This window comes from Pediculus humanus, genomic scaffold, assembly GCF_000006295.1.
Source record: "Pediculus humanus corporis 1103172108290 genomic scaffold, whole genome shotgun sequence".
NCBI lineage: Eukaryota > Metazoa > Arthropoda > Insecta > Psocodea > Pediculidae > Pediculus > Pediculus humanus.
This window is the reverse complement of record NW_002987859.1, coordinates 462,186-484,126: the sequence shown is the minus strand read 5'-3', so window position 1 is coordinate 484,126 and position 21,941 is coordinate 462,186. Positions and strand designations below refer to the sequence as shown.

The 21,941-nt window shown below is 31.8% G+C and overlaps 3 protein-coding genes across 3 annotated transcripts; 2 read left to right on the top strand and 1 right to left on the bottom strand.

Moving 5' to 3' along the window:
- Window positions 1–2,134: 2,134 nt before the first annotated feature.
- Window positions 2,135–7,130, top strand: Phum_PHUM538050 (uncharacterized protein; the record flags this gene model as incomplete). The annotated part of the gene is made up of 6 exons (XM_002431586.1): window positions 2,135–4,600; window positions 4,844–5,078; window positions 5,980–6,149; window positions 6,272–6,499; window positions 6,615–6,854; window positions 6,936–7,130. 6 exons carry the CDS (start codon window positions 2,135–2,137, stop codon window positions 7,128–7,130), a joined length of 3,534 nt encoding a protein of 1,177 aa, XP_002431631.1.
- A 3,374-nt stretch (window positions 7,131–10,504) lies between these two features.
- Window positions 10,505–11,525, top strand: Phum_PHUM538040 (small nuclear ribonucleoprotein sm D1, putative). The gene is made up of 3 exons (XM_002431585.1): window positions 10,505–10,532; window positions 10,756–11,030; window positions 11,175–11,525. Exons 1-3 carry the CDS (start codon window positions 10,519–10,521, stop codon window positions 11,252–11,254), a joined length of 369 nt encoding a protein of 122 aa, XP_002431630.1. The 5' UTR covers window positions 10,505–10,518; the 3' UTR covers window positions 11,255–11,525.
- A 1,726-nt stretch (window positions 11,526–13,251) lies between these two features.
- On the bottom strand, window positions 13,252–20,952 carry Phum_PHUM538030 (jumonji/arid domain-containing protein, putative; the record flags this gene model as incomplete). The annotated part of the gene is made up of 7 exons (XM_002431584.1): window positions 13,252–13,347; window positions 13,422–13,727; window positions 13,803–19,396; window positions 19,501–20,187; window positions 20,269–20,407; window positions 20,496–20,614; window positions 20,694–20,952. 7 exons carry the CDS (start codon window positions 20,950–20,952, stop codon window positions 13,252–13,254), a joined length of 7,200 nt encoding a protein of 2,399 aa, XP_002431629.1.
- Window positions 20,953–21,941: the final 989 nt, after the last annotated feature.

The window sequence follows — 21,941 nt, the reverse complement described above, 5'->3', positions numbered from 1 at the left end:
ATTATTATTTTTTTCAACGAGACACGGTATGATGTATGTTTATTACGTGTATTATTATTATGTTGTTATTTTTTTAATGGAAAAATGAATTTTCGTTAAATGTTTGTGTTTGTGTTTGTACTTCATTTCGTACTCCATTGGTCGTGTCAATTTTTGTATATTTTCATGCTGCCACTTTTTTTTTTTTTTTTTTCTTTTTTTTTCCAAGTTTTTTTTTTTTTTATGAAATTAATTTTGGACGAAATGGTTTCAAATTGTTGTTGTTGTTTTTTATATTTTTCTTTTTCCTATATGTGTGTACGTACGCATATACACATACACACACGCACACGCACATTGTTCTTTTGGGAGGGAAACGAAAATTGTAAACTTTTTTATTATTATTATTATTTTTTTTTTTTTTTTACTTTTCAATGCAATAAAATCAATATTTATTTTCAGTCATTTGATTTTTTTTATTTATTTATTTTTTTTTATGTGTATAGTTTGTGGCATTTTTTTTTCTATTACTTATTTATTATTGTTATTATTAAGTTTTAACTTTATTATTATTATTATTATTATTATTATTATTATTATTATTATTATTATTATTGTCATAACTGAAATTTATTACACGGAAAATGGGGCATTTAACGTCTCGTTTCCGTTTTCTTTTCTTTTTTTTTTTTTAATTCTTGTGTCGGATTTAATGTTTGAAAATCGCGAAGGGTGATTTTCGTTTAGGCTCGTTCTGAAAAACAGAATAGACTATCGAAAATGTACACTTGCCTGTTATTTATTTGCCTTACATTGTGAAAGTACACTGGGTTTTGATAGCGGCGTTCTCGACGGTTGCGAAGTCTCGCAGCTGTACCAGCTGGGCTTAACTTGCAGCGTACACTGTACTCGGAGAACTTTGGTTCGCCTAATAAAGGTATTCAATTTCGAAGGCAAGTGTACATTTGATCGGTGCTGCTGCAGTAGCGTAGCGACCAACGTGAGAACCATTCCGGTTTTCATCTTTCTGTTCCATAGGAGTTCATTCGAACGTTCAAATTTTTTTTTTTTTTTTTTTTTTTTTTTTTTTATTCGTTCGGGGGGTTTTCACGTAAAAAAAATAGGAAAATAATTATTTATGATTTGTGTCGTGGTGTCGCGGTCGGGAAAGGAGTCGTCCTCATCGTTAAAAAGACGAGTTTCTCTTCGAAACAAATGCATTTTTTTTTTTTTTTTTAAACAAACCGCGAGAATCGGATATGTGAAGCAGGTGTGACGCTACTATAATGTCGAAGTTCCTATGAAACGTTTTTAAGTTGACAATGAGTGAATATCGGGAAAAAGTACCATTGGATATGAAAAGGATTATTTTCAAGAGGAAATCAAGTTGTTTTTCGTATATAAACACGGGAATCCTTTTGTGTAAATATTAAATTTGCTATTTTTCTGGATGAACTTTGACGCTTTATCCGCCATTTTATAAACCCAGTTTCTATTTTGAGTAAAACTGCGACAATGGCGACACAGCTTATTGTTAACTTATCGGAGAACCATGTCTTTTTACAAGTTCTAATGACATTGCTTTCATGACAGAAAACATTGAACTGTATTTTCTCTAATTTTATTTTATTTTAAATTTACTAATGAAACGGTATTAAGAAAAAATAAATTTATTTATTTAATGGAGCTTGATTATTTAAAATTGTGATTTTATAATTTGATGATTGTTTTTCAAAGGTTTAAGCATATGATGTATTGTAAATAAAAACCTAAAATGAATTTGGCATAGATTTACAAATTCAACTTTTATGACTGAAAAATAGATGCCATTCATCTCAAAAATTGTAGATATATCATGAATACATCATTTACTAATGTCCTGAAACTTACCAGAGTGTTGTATTTACCAAAATAATTATTTATTTTGAATACCTTGAATTTATTATTACAAATATTACATTACATGCATTTTACTATACATGTATAAATAATTTGTTGTAATACATATGAATTTCATTTCTCTTACTCAAAATATTGCATTTTGATTAATTTCAAATCATAACAAAACATTAATATTAACTTTTAAATTGCTTTTACATAAATAATAATTGAATTTTATTGTGATTTTAGATGTGCAACAGTGACACAATTAAACATGGAAACAATATCGACTGAGGGCTCTAATTCGAGTGAAGCTCTCAAAGACTTTTCAGCCACGAAAATTAAATTAAACGGAGATGTAAATGGTTCAATGAATGTTATAGATGTTGATCCTGATTCTCGTGACAGTGATTTTAAAAAAGAAATAAAGGATTCATTGGGTGGAGATGCATCCAATGACAGTAGTTCTAAAATTAAAAATGGTGGTGAACACAGCAGTGACACAGATGCAGAAAATGGGGATAACTCTCGAGATAGTTTGAATAGTAAATTGAAAAATAATAATTCCAATAGCCATCAAGATTTTCATGAGCTCATGGAGGTTGATGATGATGAATCTGTGCCCTCTGAAGGTGGAAATGTAGGAAATTGTGATTCTGAAAATAATCAGTCTAATAGTGATAAAAGTAAAAAAGTGTCTGATGTAGAAATTGTAGGGGAATCGGAAGAAAAAATTGAAGATGGAGAAAGCGTAAAAAAAGACAATGCTGAAGTTAGTAATACAGAGAATAGTAAGGAAGTAATAGAGATAAGTAGTGATCAGTCTGATGAAAACAATTCGAAACCTGGAAAAGATAAAGAAAGCAAAGAGGATAAAGAAAATGGTGAATGTAAAAGTGAAAATACTAAAAAAAGTGGAAAGGCAAAAGAAGGGAGTGCAGCAACAGAGAAAAATACTAATGAAAGCAGTGAAGCACCAAAGAAAATTAAAGAGCCTCAAGTGGTCATAACTCCTAGAAGAAGTTCGAGAACAATTCAGAGACCAGTGCGTTTTGGCCATGAGGCTCCATCGAACAGTAGTGAAGATGATGTTGGTAATGATTCAGATGAAATAGAAGAAATTACTCCTCAGGATCCATTAGCTGATACAATAGCCGATATTAGGAAAATCCCTAGAAAAATTGGAAATACAACTATAGTAGTGAAAGATACAAAACGTTTGGCTGATATTGCGGCCAGAAACACTAATACAAATAAAAAAGAACCAACTTTAGTGATAATTGATACGAACTCGATACTGTCTGGTCGTGGTGCTGTGCCTATGGCGCAATCGGGTTCACCGCAAATTCAAATCCCTTCCGTCACAGTCACGCCTCAACCTCATATTCAAAGTGGAGGAACTGGCTCCTTGCCGCAACAGTCCCATCATGCAAAACCGTATACGGGATTGCCAGCTGCTACATTACCCGCTCAGGGAATAATCCCGACCAAATCTGTACAAAGACCTCCGCCTATTCTACCCATGCTTACTGACGATATGTACGTCGTCGAAGCTCCCTCATTTATTGTCCCTTATGTATATGAAAAACCTCCCGTGAAAAAATTTAAAAAATACGTTAAGAAAATGTTAAAGCAAATTAAAATTCAAGAAGAAGAAGAAGAAGCCAAAAAAGAAGAAAATCAAAAAGAAAAAGAATCTAAGGAATCGAAAGAATCCGATAAAGAAACAACTAGCGAGGATAAAAAACCTGATAGCGACGAAAAAGAAAAATCAGAGGTGATTGTTTTGGAAGAAAATGAAAAGTCGTCCGAAGAAAAGAAGGATGAAAATTTGTTGAAAGAAAAAAACGGAGAGGGAGAAGATAAAAACAAAAAAAGTGATGAAAATTTAGTGACACCGAAAAAAGAAGAGGAAAAAACTGTTAGTTGTGATAATAATACCGATAATAGTGTAATACTCAACGAAGTTAAAAAGAAAGATGATAGTATTATAACGTGTAAAGAAGTGAGCGTAGTAAAAAAAATTAAAGGGAAAGAAAATAAAAAAGATGGGAAATCTTCTTCTTCGGAAGACGACGACGACGAAGACGAAGAAGAGAAAAAGAAACCGACAACGGGCGGTTCATATTTTGACAATCCCCTTGGGAAATTTTTCATGCAAATAGGAATGAATTTGGTTCAACAATTTGTTCAAACGGATTTACTTAAACAGCACAAGAAAAAGCAAAAAATGGGAAAAGGAAACGACGATACTCAAATGGCTATCAATTCGTTAAAGAAAAACCTTCAAATGAGCAAAGAGAACAACGAACCCTATACAATGGAACAAAATAAATGCGACTATTGCAGCTTTAAAACCGAATCAAAGTTGATAATGGCACATCATTTGGAAACCCCTCACATGAGGAACTACGTGTACAGATGCAACTTTTGCCCGCTTGAAGTAAGAGGGCCCCACGACATATTGTTTCACATGGAAGCGGAGCATAATATTCGAGGGAGACTGGAAAGAGCTCCGGCGTTTCATCAGTGTCCGCAGTGCCCTTTCGAAGATAATCAAAAAGGAAAGCTTACCAGGCATTTGTTAACGTGCGCGAAGAAATTCAGAGCGGAAAAAAATTTAGAACCCCCAATGGATTGGGAGCCGCCGGCGAAAATACCCAGAATGACGAGAAAACCTCCCAACATGCCCATGAATGTAAATAATACGCTTTATCAACAGGTAAGGATGGGTTCAGAGGTTGAAGAGACATTTTTTTTTTTTTGTTTTGTTTAATAAGCATCTCTTCAACATCTGACAAAAAAAAAAGAAAGAAAACCCATCAAAACCTTAAAGATTTTTTTTTTTTTTTTTTTCATTTTACAAACAAATGCTTTTGAAAAGCATTCGTTTGTCGTACAAACGTGTAAAATTTTAATATTTTTTTTTTTTTTTTTTTAGGCATTAGCATCAAAAAATATGCAGCAAACATTACTTCCAAAGATGGTAGCGCCTCTTAATAATCAACAAAATGCTTTACTCAGAGCGAGAGGACGTCCCAATTTCCCACCTATCGCTCCCGGTACGAATCCGAAAATAATGTTGGACAAGAGACCGATACAATCCGTTCCCCCCAGAGCGAACATGGTTTACAGACCAGGCGCCAATACCGGATCTCAACAAATGATTGTACCATCGTCATCTTATCAATTAGCCGGCAATCAAATATTTCAGGTTCGTGAAAGGTTTTCACGTTCGTTAAAATTAACAACAGATTTCATTATTATTATTTTTTTTTTTTTTTTTTTACATTCATTTATTTATTTTTTCTTTATTTTATTTTATTTTTTATTTTTTTCGTATTCGCTCTTGATTTGCTATATCGTTTATTTTATTACACGATTTAATTTCGTGAAAAATGGCGGTTGGCGGTTTTTTTTTTTTTGGGGGGGGAAAAATGATGTAAAACGATGAAATGTAAAAAAATTTTCCAATTTTTTTGTCTTGTCTTGTCCTGTCAAATTTGTAATTAATTTTCTTGCACACTTTCCCAAGGATTTAATTTCTTTTTTTTTTTGTGTTTTATCAAACCTTACGAGCGGTTATTATTAACCATTGACGGGATGTTTGTTTCTTTATATTTTTTATACTTGAAACACTTTTTCAAACTGAAGCACGTGTGTGTGTAATATTCTAATAGGTGATGGGACAACAGGGACAGGTGATGAACGTCCCGGGAAATCCCTCCGCCGTGGCACGTCTTGGTTTAACCACGAACCAAACTGCAGGCGTCACAACCAATCTTTCTATCGATCAGGTATAATTAATAATCCCCTAACAACCATCTAGTATGCTTTATTATTATTATTATTATTATTATTATTACTATTATTTTTACCATTTTAAATTTTTGTTTTTGTTTTTTTGTTTTTTTTCTGACGTCTCTGGGTTTTTTTTTTTTTTTTTCCGTTGTCATTTTAATGTTTTGTTCTTCATTAACCTAATTTCTGTTGTTTTGGTTTTTATTTAAATCGTTGGGGGGGGGAGGAGGGGGAAAAATCGAAGTGTAGTGAAGTGATTAAAGTGGAGAGGCATTTTAGGTTTTCATTGATTTTTGTTTCAGCAGAAAAATCCGGCAGCCGTCAAGCTATTAAATCAGCCAAGTATTTCAATCACGCCTCTCCCCAGACAGACGACAAATAATCAACCTTCTACGTCATCAGGCGTCACAGTTCAAAGACAGGCTGGAGCTGCGGGCAATTCAAACACAACTTTCGTGATTTGTGAAATCTGTGATGGCTACGTTAAAGTAATTAATTATGAAAATGATGATGATGATGATGATGATAATAATAACTCCATGTTTTTTTTTTTTTTTTTTTTTTTTTTTTTTATAAAATTATTAACGCGTTTTCTTTTCTCTTTCCCCAGCATTTGGAACAATTAAGAAATCACATGCAGTGGATTCATAAAGTTAAAATTCATCCGAAAATGATTTGTAACAGGCCGCCGTTGAATTGTCAAAAATGTCAATTTAGGTTTTTCACCGATCAAGGTTTAGAACGTCACTTATTGGGATCTCACGGTTTGGTAACATCGAGCATGCAGGAATCGGCCAACGAGGGAAAAGACGGAGGACGGTGTCCAGTTTGCGGACGGGTAAATAAAATGATAATATTTTAAATGTGATTCAGTCTGTCGTCTCTCTCTCTCTCTCTCTTTCTCTCTTTTTTATTATTATTATTATATTCTTGATTTGTTTTTGTTGTCGTAGGCGTATCAGTGGAAATTACTTAATCACGTGGCAAGGGATCATAATATGACCCTGAAACCGGCTCATTTATCGTACAAGTGCACGGTTTGCACGGCAACATTTGGAATGTACAAACAATTTGAAAATCACGTTTATTCGGCTCATAGCGTCGTAGCCAAACGAGTTATGGACAGAAGAAACGGACAATCTTCGAGTTCAGCATCGACATCTTCGGTTGGTTTTAATTTTCTCTCAAATATTGTGAGATTTTTTGTATATTTATTGTCATTCTACTATTTCTTCTCTCTCTCTCTCTCTCTCTTTGTCTCTCTCTTTCTCCAGAGTAATCGATCCGATCCAGCATCTCAAGTGAAGCCTTTTAAAATAAGTGATGAGATAACAATAATACCGCAACGTTCTAGTAAACATCAGTCATTATCCTCGAACAGATCAGTGCCTGGAACATCCAGAGTTAGCATACAGGTTGTTAATAATATGATTGTTTTCTTTGGAATTGGAAAAAACACAAAAAAATAAATAATAATAATAATAATAATATTTTCATTTTTTTCGACGTTTCCAGCCTCGAATTCAGCAACATACCAAATCCCAAAACGATTCCGTTCAAGTGATCGATTTAGAAGATGCTCCGATCAAATCGAACGGAGGAGGAGGAGGAGGAGAAAATGGAGGCGTGGAATCCTTGTCGGCCGTCAAAGAACGATTGAGAAGGCGTAAAAGTTTAGAAATTCGTCAGGTCGAATCCGAACCCGATCATTCGGGAGAAGAAAGCGAAGAATACGAGAGCAGGGAATCCACGAGTAGATCGAAGGGGGGAAATAGCGGGAACGAAGATGACGACGAAGAAATGCCTCAGGAAGAAGGAGACGATAAGAGAAACGATGACGACGAAGAGGAAGATGATGACGTGCGCGACAAGGGAGGAGATAACGAGGGAGAAGAAGAATCGGAAGGTTAACGTAAATCGGATTTGATAATAATAATAATAATGCTAATACTAATGATAATAATAATAATAATAATAAAGGGAAAGAAAACCAAAAAAAGAGAGAGAAAAAAAAAGAAAATAGTGTATTTTGAAATTAAACTAACTGAGTGCGAGTTTTCCTTTATCCATTATTTCGCGGTTCGGGGGTTTCGCGAGGGGGGAGAGAGTTGGGAAACTCATAGACTCGTTGAACTCATACAGGGGAAAAATTAAAGCGGAAAGGAAGGAAAAAAACGACGTTTTTTTCTTTTTCTTTTTTTTTTTCTTTTTTTTATTATTAATATTATTTTGTGTATTTGTTGACCTGAGGTTATAACGCGAATTTTTATTTGTCATATTGACGTTTGATGCAAAGAAGAAGAAAAAAAATCAAAAAACAAAAAAAAAAAAAAAAAAATCAAAAATTTTAAAAAAAAAAAAAAAAAAAAAAAAAAAAAATGGAGGCCTATTTTAGCAACAAAAAAAAGTGAACTTATTATCATTAACGATTTATTGCTTTCTTTTCTTTTATTTTATTTTCTTTTCTTTTCTTTTTTCTTTTTTTTCTTTGTCTTTTTCTATTTTTTATTTTGCTATTCGAAGAAAGAAAGAAAGAAAAATTTAGAAAAATCTGTCTGTTTGTTAATCAATTAGTAGTGAAAGAAAATACAAAAAAAGAGTTTTGTGTACCCGGAAATGCCATCCGTTTATTTTTAACTTTTTTTTTTTTTTTTTTTTTTATACTATTGCAACGTCGTCGTAAACACAAACACACCCCACGAAACTGCACATGCGCACGCGCACGCACTCGCGCGGGGGGGGGGTGCGAAAATATTTTATTAATAATAATGATAATGATTATAAAATCCATCCCGTGGGATTCTTTCTTTTTTTTTTTTTTTTTTTTTTTTTTTTTTTTTTTTTTTTCGTAACGATTTTCGATCGAGTGAATTTGTTTTCATTTTTTAATTATTATTATTATTATTATTATTATTATTATCATTATTATTAACGATTTTTATTATTATTATTATTATTACAATTCTTTCGAGTGATGAAAAAAAAAAAAAAATTTTTTTTAAAAAGTTTTAATTATTATTATTATTATCATCATCATTATCACGATTATCATTATCATTTTTTTTTTTTTGTTTGTTTTGTTTTGTTGGTATTAGTTATTTGAACGGTGAAATGACAAAAAAAGAAAAACAATAGTAATAATAATAATAAAATTGGTAAGAATCCGCAAAAAATAAAAAAAAAAAAAATAATAAACACAGTCACAGATATCGTTATCACCCCCCCCCCCCCCATCATCATTATCATCATCACCGTCAACGTCATCATCAACGTCATTGTCAACGTCATCATTCTCATCATCATCATCATCATCATCATCATTATCGTTATTAAAAAAAAAAAAAAAAATGATTTCTGTTGTGAGGTTTTTGACTTTAAAAAAAAAAAAAAAAAAAAAAAAACTTTTTAAAAAAATAGAAAAGTAAATTAATTAAAAAATTAATTAATTATATTTAAAAATGAATGATTGATTGAATGAGAGAGGGATTGATTGATTGATTGATTGAGAGAATGAATGAATGAATGAGTGGAAGAAAGAAAGAAAAAGTCCAAATAAAATAAAAAATTTTTATTATTATTTCTTTAAAAGGAATTTAAAATGCCGGAAAATTTTATTGATTTTATTATTATTAATTATATCGATGATGATAATAATAATAATAACAACAATAACAATAACAAGAAACAATTAAATAAATAAATAATAATAATAATGATTAAGAGTAAAAAAATAATAAAAAGAATTAATTGTGCATTTGTAAATAAATGTATGTAGTAGGATCCTTTATTTTTATTTTTAAAATTTAAAAGAAAAAAGAAAAACCTTTTTCCGCCCCTGGAAAAGTTTTTAAAAAAAGGAAAAAGAAAAGGAAAAAAGGAAAGAAAGGAAGAAAGAAAAAGGAAAAGTTTTTTGTTTGTTTGTTTGTTTGTTTGTGAGTTCGTCGTCATGAGGGCGAAAAAATAAATTAAAAAAAAATAAATTTTTATTGAAATTTTTATTATTTTATACAAGAACGTGGGAATAGAATGATGCATCGGGTAATTAATTAATTTGATGAGGACAAAAAATAATAATAATAATGATAATAATAATGATGATAAAGAAATTTTATTTATTTTAATTTTAATTATATATATATATAAATAAATAAATAAATAAATTGATTTTTTTTTTTTTTTTGGTTTTTAGTATCACTTCCAAAAGGAATTGAAAAATTTTTATTTTTTTTTTATATAAACATATAGAATATATATATATAAAAATAAAATAAATAAATAAAATAATAATAATAATGATAATAAATACGCGGTTTTTTTTTCTCGGTCTAGTCTGATTTAAAATTTTTTTCGTTTTTATAAAATCGTATGGATGGATGGATGAATTCAAATTTTTTTCATTATTTTCTTTTCTTTTATTAAATTAATTATCTATTTTAATATTATTTGATCGATTGGATTGATTGATTTTTTTTAAAGAGAGAGAGAGAGAAAAGAGACAATGTTGTGGTTTTTATATTTCCCGCCATTTTGTGTATGTGTGTGTATGAAAATGCTATAAAGTTAGTAAGTATATTTCTTACACTTCAAGAATTATCTTTTATTAATTTGTTTTATTTTGTTTAATTAATATATCGATCGATAATTTTATAAAAATCGATAAATTATTTGTTTATCATTTGAATTTACTTCATTGGTTTGTTAATTGGAAAAAAAATATGGCGGGTTTATTACGTTTTTAAACGTGTCATCAGAGATGATGACGTATGTACGACAAAAATGGCCGCCGTTTGTTTTCGTTTATTTAGTCGTTTGTAATCTTATTCGGGGTTTTTCTTTTTTTTTTAATCGTAATACATCATGAAATTAGTTCGGTGAGTTGAAAATTTATTTATTCCTCTTTTATTTATTATAAATAAATTTTTATTTTATATAAAATTTATTTTGATTTGGATTTTCGATCGTTATTAAATAATTTGCCGGTATTTGTTTATCCGTTGTTTACATTTTTTTTTTTTTAATAATTGTTTCACATCGTTTATGAATTTTATTTATTTAAAACAACGGGCGATAATTTATTTTAAAAATTAATTTTAGGTTTTTAATGAAACTCAGTCATGAGACGGTAACAATAGAACTTAAAAATGGTACTCAGGTACATGGAACAATAACTGGAGTCGATGTTGCTATGAATACACATTTAAAAGCCGTTAAAATGACAATTAAAAATAAAGAACCCGTCATGTTGGAAACGTTGACAATTAGAGGAAACAATATTAGATATTTTATATTACCTGATTCACTACCATTGGAAACTCTTTTAATTGATGATACACCCAAATCGAAAGCAAAGAAAAAAGAAGCTCAAAGGGGTGAGTGTATAATTTTTATTGGGTAACAAACCTTTTAACTCTTTTGACCCACCATCTATTTGTGTTTGTCTTACAAATTCAGTTAAGCCTTATTTTGTTATAATTAAAAAAAATTTTGATATGAATTATTAATATTGATGTTAGGAGCTGCAAGAGGAAGAGGACGTGGAGGACGAGGTGGACGAGGTGGAAGAGGTAGAGGAAGAGGAAGAGGTAGACGATGAAAAGTTTAATTATTTCACATTTACCGAACTTTCATTTTTTTTTCATTTTAAAAACCCATTCAAGGTTTTCAAATCGTGAAACCTTAATATTAAAAACTATTATTATTATTATTTTTTATTTTTAAACATAAGTTTTTTTTTTTTTTTTTAATAGTGAATTAATAATATTAACATAATTTTAATTTTTTTATTTAATCGTAAAAAGGAAGAGAGAAAAGTAAAATAAAATTAGTGTTTAAAGTGATTATTATTAGTCTTGATATGATTTATCGTAAATAGTTTTTGTGAGTGTTGTTTGTTTGTTTGTTTGTTTGACAAAAAAATTGTCAGGTTGAGATAAATGACAAAATTATTAATTATTATTACTTCAAATGCTCCATAGATTAAACTAGAGTATGGAAATTTATTAAATTGAGAAAAATATAAAATGTATGACAACAGTGATTTAAAATTTTTAATTATTTAATATTATTAAATGAAAAAAAATTTAATTTGTGATATTTCTCTTTCTTAAGTTTTTTACATTCACGTGATTTTTCTCATTCGATTTATCGATCGATCTATCAAACGATAATCGATAATTTATTTATTTTATCATTCGAACCATTCAATCCCCTTACTTTCTTACTTTCTATCTCGATGAAATTAAAAAGAAATTAAAACTTTTTTTTTTTAATAACTTTATTATTTATTGACGATCAATAATAAATATATATATATAAATAATCAATAATTAAAAATTAATATCGTTTTTTTTTTTTTTTTTGCAAAAAATAAAATAAAAATTTTTTTTTTTTTTTTTTAATCTCTTATTATTATTATTATTCATCTTTTTTTCTAAATTTACAATCAAGCAATTATTATTATCATTATTTAAAAATAATTTACACATATAGCTATCAATATAAATAATAATAATAATTAATAAAATTATAATAATAATTGTTACATAATAAATAATAATTCATTTAAGATTTTTTTTTTTTTTAATAATCTTTAATTACATTCTACATTTTTTTTTTTTTTTTTTTTTTATTTAAATTAAATAAAAAATAAAATTTTAATAATAATAATAATAATATTAATGCAGTTAAAGACACAAATAATTTATTTATTTATTTATTGTTAATAAATAAAAACGTTTATTATATATATATATATTTATTACAATTACCATCGATTACAATTATTCATTACATTGTAGTCTAACGAAAAAAACGGGTAAATTACGTATTCATTCTCTTGCCCCTCCCCTACCCCGTCGTCGGGTTCTGCCTCCACGTTCTGTGTCACGTGGTTTAACTACGAGACTGGCGGTTCTTTTTGTTGGTTTTCTGTGGTGCATGGTTGGTTTTCTTTTCTTTTAACGAATTTTTACATTCGTCGAGTTTTTTGCGACGGTATTAACGGTTCGAGTGACGGTGGTGGTGGTGGTGGTATTAGTGATGGTGATGGTGATAATGCTAATAATGATGATGAAGATGATGATGAAGATGACGGTAAGAGCGAATTAATAAATAAGTGATTGTTTCATTAGTGACAGATGAATAAATAATTACTATTCTTGGATTTTACCCCCCTCGATAATATATATGCGTTGTACTACCTGTTTCACACGTAATTACTACGACGATGATAATGATGATGAAAATAATGCTATTAACAATAATAATAATAATAATAATAACTCGTTAAATTCAACATAGAATTCATTCGTGAGAAATTTCATTTATAACTAACGGAGATGATTCGGGGGAAAATTATCAAAATGGCGGTTTCGGTTCTAACGAGAAAATAATACTGATTATTAATATTATTATCTTAATATTCATCATCATTATCTTCATCATCCGCGTTACAAACATTTATTACTATTACTATTATTATTATCATTACTACTATGAGTGTTAGTATTAGTATTACTTTTACAAAAATAAATTAATTTTCTACTTTTTTTTTTGTGTTTCTCCTCGTTTTGTTTGCGGTCATCATTATTATTATTTTGCTGACGTTGATGATTTGCTTGTTAGTTTCTTCAAAGATTTTGTTTCGATTTTTTGCTCCAGTTTCTCTACGAGCTCGTTCATTTCCTCCTAAAATGACAAAAAAAAAAAAAAATTAACCCGTAACCCGAAGATTTTCGACTCGAGTTAAAAAAAAAAAGTACCTGAGTGTAAGAATACATGAGCTTGCAGTATTTCAACTGGTGCCTTTTTTGAGTGAGAAGGTCGATGGCGTGTGGCAAACAATATGTACCCTCTTCTTGAGAATTGGTCACCAAAGACACGAAAAGATTCGTTCTGCATATTTCGCACTCGTAATCCCCGTCGTCGTTTTGTGCCCAACGTCCCTTTTTCTTCTTGTTTCCCGTTTCCCTCGTCGGCAATCTCTCCGACGTTTTCAATCCGAGGTTCAAAAGAGTTTTTCGTCCGTCTATTTCTTTTTGTCTCACGTGCCAAACCATGGGTAGTACCTGAAATCGTTCGTTATGCGTTTAAGGGGATTCGTTTTCACTTCAAACCTCGTAAATTAAAAATTAAAAACTTACTTGTTTAAGCACTTCCACGCTCGTTCTGAAATCCGTTGCTATGCTGAACAATAGCTTCTCTAATGAGAACATGCTCGGTTCGCAACTTTCTTGTATGTCTTTGAACGCCTGTTCGGCGGTCGTAAGCCAACTCGGTTGTGCAAAATACACGCTCTCGGAAACCAGGTAACCCGTGCAAATGCTAGAAATGAATGCTCTGGGAAAAACTAAAATGAATTGTCCCGGCTCTTGAATGCTGTGACATAGCGAAACGCCATTTTCCACCAGTAGAGACGGAGGAATCATGGCCGTGTCGGATGGTAACCAAATTGTTTTGTTTTTTATGTATCTAGGAATGAGTTTGCGTAGAGCGTCTTGAAAGACCGAACTGTTATCGTCGGATATGCCGTACCAAATTTTTGGAGCTCCGGTGTGAAGGTATTCGATCCAGGGTAATCCGTGGGGATCCCGATACCAGCAGAAAGCAGTGAATACCATTCCCACGTGAAGAGTGGGCACTGTTACACCCATTACGGGACCGAGAGATCGGAGTACGGATCCGCTGTTGTTGGTGAGTACTTTCAAATTCCACGGGTGTTTTGAAAATGAATTATTTTTGGCAATCGGGAAACCGTAACCCCAACCGCTCGAATCTATCGATCCGGAATGAACGCAAACGTGGTGATTTCTTTCGCTGACGTGTTTCCAAAATTCCGTTTCAACATCTCGAGGCGACGGATCTGCATTTTTGAACCACATCGTTTTCGTGTTTCTCGCGATTCTGTAAAATTGATTCAGGGCCATGTTTCTTCCTTTGACGACACATTCTTCGCATTCTTCTATGTAATTTTCATCTTCGTCATCGTCGTCTTCGTTTTGTGAATCTGACGATTCGGAAGATTTTTCCCTCTCAGCCCAGTCTTTTTCCACTTCCTCAAATAATTTTTGCCTCTCATCGTGCGAAAGAGTATCGTATGGTAAAAGATATTTACAATAAATGTCGTCCAATTTCGTTACTCTATCTTGTGCTGCTTTTGGAATTTTCATCATGTCCGCCACTTGGTGCCATTTCTTTTTCTCCATCACTTTCATCAAACCCCCGCAATTTTGAACGCTTTGGTACAACCTGGGAAGGTCAACTTCAATTCCGCCAATCCACGGCGGTTGCTTCAACGATATACTTTGTGTTCCGAGATATTTTTTAATCGCCATCATTTCTTTTATGTTCGGGCCCCATCTGTGAAACATTCGGTGTATGTACTGATTGTAGGCGGTGAACCTCATATCATCACTGACTTTGCAATCTGGTTTGAAATTACTCGGTGGTACAATTCTGCACAAACCGAATTTTTCAGCTGCGGGTCGTATTCGATCGAAAAATTCAAATGGGTCTTGAAAATCTTTTTCGGTGGCGTGAAAAGTAGGTGCTTCGACTAATTTAGAAGCAGATCCGGGAGGTGGTAACGATGTATTATTGCTAGGGTTAATCACAGTTTCAGAATTCTTTTGCTTTGACGTTTTCTTTGATTTAGAGGAAGACGCTGACGAGCAAGGGGATGGATCGTCATTCATTTCTTTTTCCTTACACGTTAATAACGCGTCTTTTGCTTTTTCTTTGTTTTTCGTTGATGTTCGGGATATTGTCGTAGAAGAACTTTTATTAGATTTTGATTGAAAATTGTCTGTCGTAGATGTTGATCCCGTGGAAAGCTGGGATTCACTACTTGTTCTTAAATCTTTGGGTAAAACAGGAGGTTCTTCAGTAGGTTCTGTCGTTTTAGGTTCCGCGGGAGGTTTTCTCGTCGTCGGTTGCACAGTACCTATCGGCGGATTATTACTTTTTTGATCGAATATTCTCTTTGGCTGAGGCATGACGACAGCTTTCATACTCGGAGTATCAGGAGGTTTCGTGACTAATTTCGCTTTCATCACTACCCTTTGATTAGGACCCAGAGGCCCTTCCGTTCCCAATTTAAGGGCAACCCCTTGAATTAATTGTTGATCTGCGGAAACTATAGATCCGCAAGATGTCGTGGCTTGTTGTAAAGGTATATAAAACATTGGACTGTCGGGATCTTCTTCGGACACTTCCGTTTGAGTTGATATTTCAATGCTTTTACCATCTGGTAACTCAGGTACTGTTTCAACTTCTGCAACTGATTCGGAATCGAGGTTCACTTGAACGGCGATTGAAGTGCTTTGCATGGTTTTTGCCTTATTCTCCGTGGTGGTGGTGGTCGGCTTATTAACTTGCGTGGGTGAAAATACCGTTGCCGACGATTCGTCTTCGCTCAATTTCAAACCATCGTCATCTGATTTTGACATGCTTGACGTTCGACTTTCTCTCATTTTGCTTCTGAAAGGTGCATTGACGCTTCCACTTTGTTCAGGTTCCGGTTCGAAAGCATACACACTGCTTTCATTATTCGGTGAAAATGCATTAGGATTGGGTTTTGTACTAACAATTTCCTTTCTCTCTCTTTCTTTCATTCTTTCTAAAAACGACAATTTTTTCTGTTGAAATATTCCCTTCTTTTCGTTACATTCTTTACTCGAAGTCGGCGAAGTTTTCGCAATAAGAGGCGGAGAAGACAATACAATGGGAGCAACACTTGCAGCCACTTTTGAATTCTTCGTTTCAGTAACTTTGGAAAAAGCTTTGGTCAAAGATTGAAAAGGTTTGGCGGACTCTTCGACGTCATCGATGGGCGACAACTTTTGCAGTTCGGCCTTGTTTGGAATGGGTTTATTTTTAAACCAACCTTTTTTAACAACGCAACTGTTACATTTACAATTTTTTAAATGAGGCGAATTTTCCTTTGGCGATTTCGGCATTTCCTTTTTCTCCTTTTGAAGTTTCAGCAAATCCTGAACCGAAGTCAATGCCTTTTTCGGCGTAGTCGGTTGAGATTCCATTTTATTAGTCTCCACTCTGAGTTCGCACGAAAAAATGTTTTTCTTGAGAAGTTTTTGCGATGCCACCAGATTCATTTGACTGAATTTTTGAGGAGATTCGGGTTGAACGTAAGAGCATACCGGAGGGCTAAATACGGGTTTGTTTAATGGACTCTCCGATTTGCTCGGCGTCGCCTTAGAAACTTTATCTCGTTCCAAAGGTTTATACTCGACGTTTTCGTAACCCGAATAAGTTTTTCTTTGTTCCACTTCAACGCTATCTTTCAACCATTTTTCTATTCTTTCGGTTTGAGAACCGTATTTTTCTTTGGACGTCGTAGGAAGAGCAACTTCGCTAAGTAAATCTAATCCGTGAGTACTGATCGGTTCTCTTGGATGTGGAAAATTAACAATTGATTTCATTTGATAATTGCAAGGGATTTGAGTAAACTGCGATGATAACGGTTGATAAGGAACTTTTCCAAATGTCACTTTCACATCGTTAGAATTACCACCGATTCCTTTGTCCATCACTTTATCCTTTTTTAACGAATGCAAAATCATTTCGATTCGATTTGGAACCGATATTTTAGGATTTCCGGTGACCAATACCGGAAATTGTACTTGTGGATTTTTATGTGAATCCATTACGGGAGCGTTGTCGGTCACTTTGTTGGGTTTTTCCAATATCAAAACTTTCGGTTCAACATTTACAGGTTCAGCATTGGAACAGGTTTGAGTGTGAATTTTCGTTGGAAAAGGTTTCGAATGAGAAGAACTCATGAAGGGAACTGATGATAATTCTCCAGGTGATTTTTTTAAAGGATGCAAATCCGGTACTTCTCGCTGTGGAGGTTTTACTTGGGATTTTAATTGATTTTCCAATTCGATTCCAGATTCTGGTTTTTTTCCGGTTTCGTTTTCAAATATTAAAGCTTTTTTCTTTAACGGTTCTTCATCGGATTCTGAAAAATTATCATTCGATTGATTTTCTTCTTCCTCTTCTTCTTCACCTTTCATTTCCTTTTTATCATTAGTCTGAGTTATTTTCGTTTCGTTTTTCTTTTCAATTTGAGTAATCGTTTCTTTCATTTCCGTTCCTCCTTCACTTCCTCTTTCTTTAGTCATAAAACTCATACCGAGAATGGGTAAATCATCTTCGTCGTCACTTGTTTCGTCGTAAAAACTAAAATCCGAATCCGTTTCGATCCATTTTTTTTCTTTCGTCGAACATTGTCTAACGGGACGAGTACGTTTGTTTGTTGTGGTGTCATCATCAGGTTCAACGTTTTTCAATTTGTCTGTCTTTACTTTTTTTACTTTCGGCAGTTTTTCCTGCTTTTTCGCATTTTCTTTCAAGTTTTTATTTTTCTTTTTACCGTCGCATAATTTTTTAACTTCCGATCCCTCATTATTTTCTTCGTTTTGAAAATATTTTGTGTTTTTACTCTCATCGTCGACGTTTGTTTTGTCCGTAGATTTATCTGATTCATTGCTAACTTTTTTCACATTGGCTTTGGTATCTTCATTTTCCGACATTTTAACCGTATCACTTTCCTCACATTTCGTACTCTCAATCTTCGACTCGATGTTTTCTTCTCCCACGTCATTTTGAACGCTCGCCTTTTTCGAGAGTGAGTCTCGCAAAACTTCTTCCTTAATTTTATTACTTGACGAAGCGATTTCTTCAACGTTTTCTTTCGTTTCTTTTACGCAAACAAATTCCTTTTCTTTTTTACATTCATCTTCTTCTTCTTCCGGCCTTTGTATAATTTTCTCAACTTTTTTATTTTCTTTTTTAGATTTCGATTGTTTTTGATTATTGAGTCCGATTTTTTTCACGTTCGTTTTCGGTTTCGTCGGTTTAAACGTACTGAGAAAATCATCGTCGTCCGACGTGAAACCATCGATTTCGAAACAAATTTTATCCGCTGCCGAACATTTTCTCGTGGGACGTTTATTACTGCTGCTACCACTTGAATTTTCCACGTCCGGCTCTTTGGCGTTGTCGTTATCATTTTTATTTTCGACATCTTTTTCATTTCCATAACTCTCAACCGCCACTTTCTTTCCCTTTTTCCCATTTTCTTTACTTTTTTCCTTATTTTCACTCGCGTTCTTTATTTTATTTTGACTTTTGTTACCATCCCTTTCAAAACTTTTACCAGAACAACTTTCCTCGAAACATTCCGACTCGTCGGAAGTTTTCAAACACTTTCCATTTTCTTCGACACCTTTCTTTTTTTGCATAGTTTTAACAAATCCTTTATTTTTTGTTTTGTTGCGAACAAAATTTTCATCCGATTTTTTCCCATTGGATTTATTCCCTCTGCTTGCATTTTTTTTGTCTGGCGTGTTGTTGTCCCCACTCACGTTTTCAACTTCTTCCACCTGCCTACTCCGCGTCGAGGGCCGACTCTGTTCCTTTTTATTACTTTCAACTCCATTTTGTTTATTATTATCTTTATTTGAAACGTTTTTGTTAATAATTTTTTTAATCGAATTATTTTCCACGTCTCCGCTTACTTTATTATTATTTTCTTTTTTAGAATTTATACCTTGTTTTTTCAAACATTTACTCTCTCCTTTTAATAATTTTAAATTTGTGCTACTTGCGTCAAATTTTTTAGAATCTTTTGATTTTTCATCGGAAACGTTACATTTAGAATCCGATTTTTTGTTCGCGAGTGCTTTTGTTTTAATTTCACTTTCTCTTTGTTCTTTGAAGGGAGAGAGAGAGAGAGAGAAAATAATTAATTAAAATCAAATAGTAGTAGACATCTCACACAAATAGTAATTAATAAAACAACTATGATTAACTTACCGTTTCTTTTGGCATTGGGTAATTCTGGAAAACTATCAACCGATGAAATATCATCGTCTCCGCTTTTGTCCGGACTAACTAATTTTTTCGTCAACATTTCCATGTAAATGGCAGCCGCTTCTTTTGTCTTTCTCGTGGGTCGCGCTCTCGTCGATCCGCCATCGTTGACTTGGGATCTCGTTTTAACAAACGTTTTATCCTCTAATTTACCATGTTCCGAATTACATTTAACTAATTTTTTCGTCAGCATCTTTGGTTTTTTAACCGTCACCAGGGGTTCTTTGTCGTCGGACGAAAAATCAGACGAAAAACTTTCTGCTTTTTTCATTTTTCCATTTCCGTTTTGTACTTGAGAAATTTCCGTATTTGCCTTTTTAATTTCGTTTTTTTTCAAATTCCCGGCGGTTGATTTAACGGAAACTTGGGATTTTTTAGAATTTTTAGGAGCGTTGACTTTTCCGCTTCTTAATCCCGTTCTCACGTGCGGGAAATTTTTAGGTTTTATTATTTTTATCGATTTTCTTCCTTTGGTAATAACGGATTGTGCTCGTTTCAAACCGCTTCTGAGGTTTAACGGGGGACCCGTTTTGTTTTCCTTGTTGTTGGAAACGTTGCGTTTTTTAGGATCTGTCTTTGGTTCTTCTCCGACTATTGACGATCGCGTTCTTACCATATTTTTTCCTTTTACTTAACAATAAAATAATAATTTAATAAAATCCATCCCTTTTAAACTTAATTAATAATAATAAAACAACAATCATGTGTTACCTTTTCGTGCCAATTTCGTTACGTTTGCCACTTTTTGTTTTGCAAGCCTTTGTTCTTGGTATTTCATTCTCAGAGCTTGTACAGAACCTTGTTGACATTTATTACCTTGAACACTTTTATCATTTTTCTTTCCTAATTTCTACAATTAACAATATCGTCTATGTAATACCAAAAATTTTAGTTTTTTTTTTTTTTTTTTTTTTAACACATCAATGAATTGTTTTTACCTTAGAATTATTCTGCCCAAATTTTTCTTGCGTGTTTTTGTGATTGATGGGTAACGAGTCTTGTTCGTGACCCAAAGCATCTTTGAAAAAATCTAATTTTGGTGGTAAAATAGATGTTCCTAAAAGTTTCAAAAAAAATTTTTTTACTCATAAGAAAAATAGTACTTCAAGTAGTAAAATATCAATCGATGGACTTACTTCTAAAACATAAAAACGTAAGAAAATCTTCTGTGTTGGGACATTTATTTGTCAGCATCGGTCCTGAACTTGGCGTCGACGATGATGGTCTAACTTTATCTTTAATTGGAGTTATCACAGAACAATTATATGCTGCACCTTGGGCAAATTTTCTTTGAGCATGAACTTTGGCTTTTTTAACACCCTCACAACTGACAATTTCTTTCGAATCATCTCTTTTACGTTTTTTACCCTCACTTTTATTACTTCCAGTTTTCATCTATTACGAGTAATTTAATAATTTATTATAAATAAATATAAAATGTTTTAAGGATAACTTTTTACAAATAATAAAATGAAAATCCATATGTAGGACAAAAAAACTTAATAATAAATAATAGATACTATAATAAAAATTAAAAGAAAGTAGGTTTCTCATAAGTAGTTCATAAAAATTACTTTCACAGACTAATAATAATAATAATAATATTTTTTATACACCTTTTATTAACAGTATATAATTAAATAAATAATAAATATTTTAATTTATTACATATTAAAATAAATTTTATGTATTTTATTCGCTAATAAAAAAACTATTTTAAAATTATTTTTATTATATTTTTTTTTTTTTTTTTTTTTTTTGCCAGTAACAACAATATTGGTGAGAAATGTTGTTGCAAAGATTTCCCACAATCAAAATAAAATCCAGGTTTTTACTCTGGATTAATATTTTAATAAATTCTATTGTAATTAATTAATTTTTTAAATAATTTATTATTATGTAGTGGTAATAAGTTTTTCTTTTTACTTTTTCTTAATGTCGTATTTACGTTGAGTTGGGCACAAAGAATGGATAAAACAGGAAAATTTTAAATAAATTTTTCACAGGCCTAATTTTCTTTTAAGTGTTACAAGAAAAGTTCAATCACCCGGTAAAGAATACAAAAAAAAAAAAAAAAAAAAAACGATAAACTTGCCTTCATAGTAAGAAATCCCCCAAAAAAAAAGAAATTTTTATATCGGTTGATAACAATATTGATAATATTAATACGTTAAAAATGATACAATTTTAAACGTTATCATTTTAATTTGTTATATAAATATATATAAATAATTAAAAATTTATTTAATTTAAAAAAAATGAATTTTTTTAATAGTGATGATAATAATGAAAAAAAAAAAAAACTATTTAGAACACTGTGCAATTGAACATATATTCGCCGCCATCTTTAAAAACTAAATTCACAAAAAAAAATTTACTACTAC